Raw genomic sequence first — 1,828 nt, forward strand, 5'->3', positions numbered from 1 at the left:
GGTAGGAAGTGGCTTGGGGTTTCTTTGGCACATGGGAACTTCCCTTTGGCATTGAATGGCAGTGAGGCCGGGGAAGGGCTGCAGTGCCCAGCCCTGCAATGCCCAGCCCTCACGGGCCCTCGCAGCAGCCTGGCTGAGCCCCAGAAAGGCCCCCAGAAAAGAAGTGGCTCTCCTCCTGCATCTGTCTGCCCCTCCCAGTTTTCTCAGCTTGGCAAGGAGGTCACCCACTGGGTCTGCTGGTGATGCTGGTGCCTGAGGGTGGGGGTCATGGAGGAAGGTGAAGACCTCAGCACCAGTGCCTCTGGCAGGGGGCCATGATGGGAGGGATGGCTGTTCACACCTTGACTTCATCGTCTTCCTCCTCCTCATCTGCATATTCGAAGGAATTGCTACGCCTGCCCCGAGCACCACTGTACCTCTCCTGCAGGCTGTAGAGATTAGCCTCCTCCTCCCCCTCCTCCTCCTCCTCCTCCTCTCCTTCATTCCAGGTGGCCTCAGGGGACTGGCTTTCCCCTGTCACTTGTGACCGCCATGAGCTGCTGCTGGGGCTCTCCCACAGGGTCTGTGTCCTGGCCTGCTGGGGACCCTTGCCCTTCTCCGAGCTACATGGGGTGCTGGTCCCACCGTAATGCTGGGCCAGGACCTGAGCCGCTCGGTCAAACTCTCCTGCCTCGATGGTGCAGTCATTCCAGTGCCCCTGCCATGGAGTGCCTCTGAGCACTGCCCCTGGCCCTGAAGCCCAGGCAGGGTCCTCTCCAGTGCCATCGATGGCATGTGCCTCTCCGTTAGCACGGACTGGCAGTCCCGGCAGCGAGTTGGCCCTGGACAGGCTGCTTTGCCCAGAGTGGTCCCAGAAGCTGAATGTTGCTTTGTCCTCTCCATGGGATGCACCTGATGCTGGAGAGACCCCGTCCTTTGTCCCCTTACCACATGGGAGTTCTGGGCTCTCTTCCCCCAACTCACTCCCATTGGTCTCGGAGAAGCTCATCACCTGGAGGAGCTCACTCATCAGGGAGGGCCCCAGGTCCAGGCGGAAGGAGAGCAGGGAGTCTGAGTGCTTCAGCTCTTCTTCCCCAGGGCAGGTGCTCTCTTGGGCCTTTTCCAAGCGAGGGATGCGAGGGATGGTACAAAACCCAGACTCCAGCCCTGTGAGGCAGAAGGGATGGCTGGTGAGAGGAAGGAAGCGTGCTTTACATCTGCGGGGGTCAAGGGACACAACCACTGAAGTGGTGCTGGTCATGCTCCTGTCGGTGGTATTGGCCTTTAAAGTACAGGCCAGTGTCTGTGTAGACACCTCCAAAACCCAAAGTTACAGTGGAGGTTCTTCAGGTGGGCTCTGGTCTTGGTGAGATGCTAGTGGGGGCTGAGCCAGGAAGGTGGGACCAGGAGATGGCAGCATTGCCTCAGCTTGCCTTTCCCTGTGGCCCCAGCCCCCTCCCCAGCTGCTGCAGGCCCCCCCAGATCCCAACCCCCAAGCACCCCACCCCCCAAGACCCTCTGCTCCAGATCTCCCTCCCTGGGGAAAAGCTGAGTCACAGTCCAGTGCTGTGAGGCCAGAGTCACCCAGCTGTCCCATCCTGTCCTTCCCGTAACCCTTCCCTGAAGGTCCGTCCTGTACCCTGGCTGTCAGGGAGGGCTGTGGGCACAATGAGGAAAGGGGGGATGGAGTCCCTTGAGGAGCAAATGTTGATAGAGGGGTCAGCACAGCCAGAGACAGGGTTAGAGCATCTGTGTGGAGATGGGGAAGGCCATGTCCTTGATCGCTCTACTTTGGTGTGGTCATTGCCTCACCATTCCAGGACCCTCTTGGCTTCCTCCGGGAGGATGC

At 60.2% G+C, this 1,828-nt stretch overlaps 1 protein-coding gene across 1 annotated transcript in view; it reads right to left on the reverse strand.

The window, feature by feature from the left end:
- Positions 1-334: 334 nt before the first annotated feature.
- The window catches only part of CDC42EP1 (CDC42 effector protein (Rho GTPase binding) 1), a 2,550-nt gene continuing 1,056 nt past the window's right edge, over positions 335-1,828 (reverse strand). Inside the window, exon 3 of the mRNA XM_010137996.1 lies at positions 335-1,146. Coding sequence (XP_010136298.1) covers positions 335-1,146 — 812 coding nt within the window. The remainder of the gene's footprint in view (positions 1,147-1,828) is intronic.

The sequence above is a fragment of the Buceros rhinoceros genome, unplaced genomic scaffold (assembly GCF_000710305.1).
Source record: "Buceros rhinoceros silvestris isolate BGI_N320 unplaced genomic scaffold, ASM71030v1 scaffold11386, whole genome shotgun sequence".
Classification (NCBI taxonomy): domain Eukaryota; kingdom Metazoa; phylum Chordata; class Aves; order Bucerotiformes; family Bucerotidae; genus Buceros; species Buceros rhinoceros.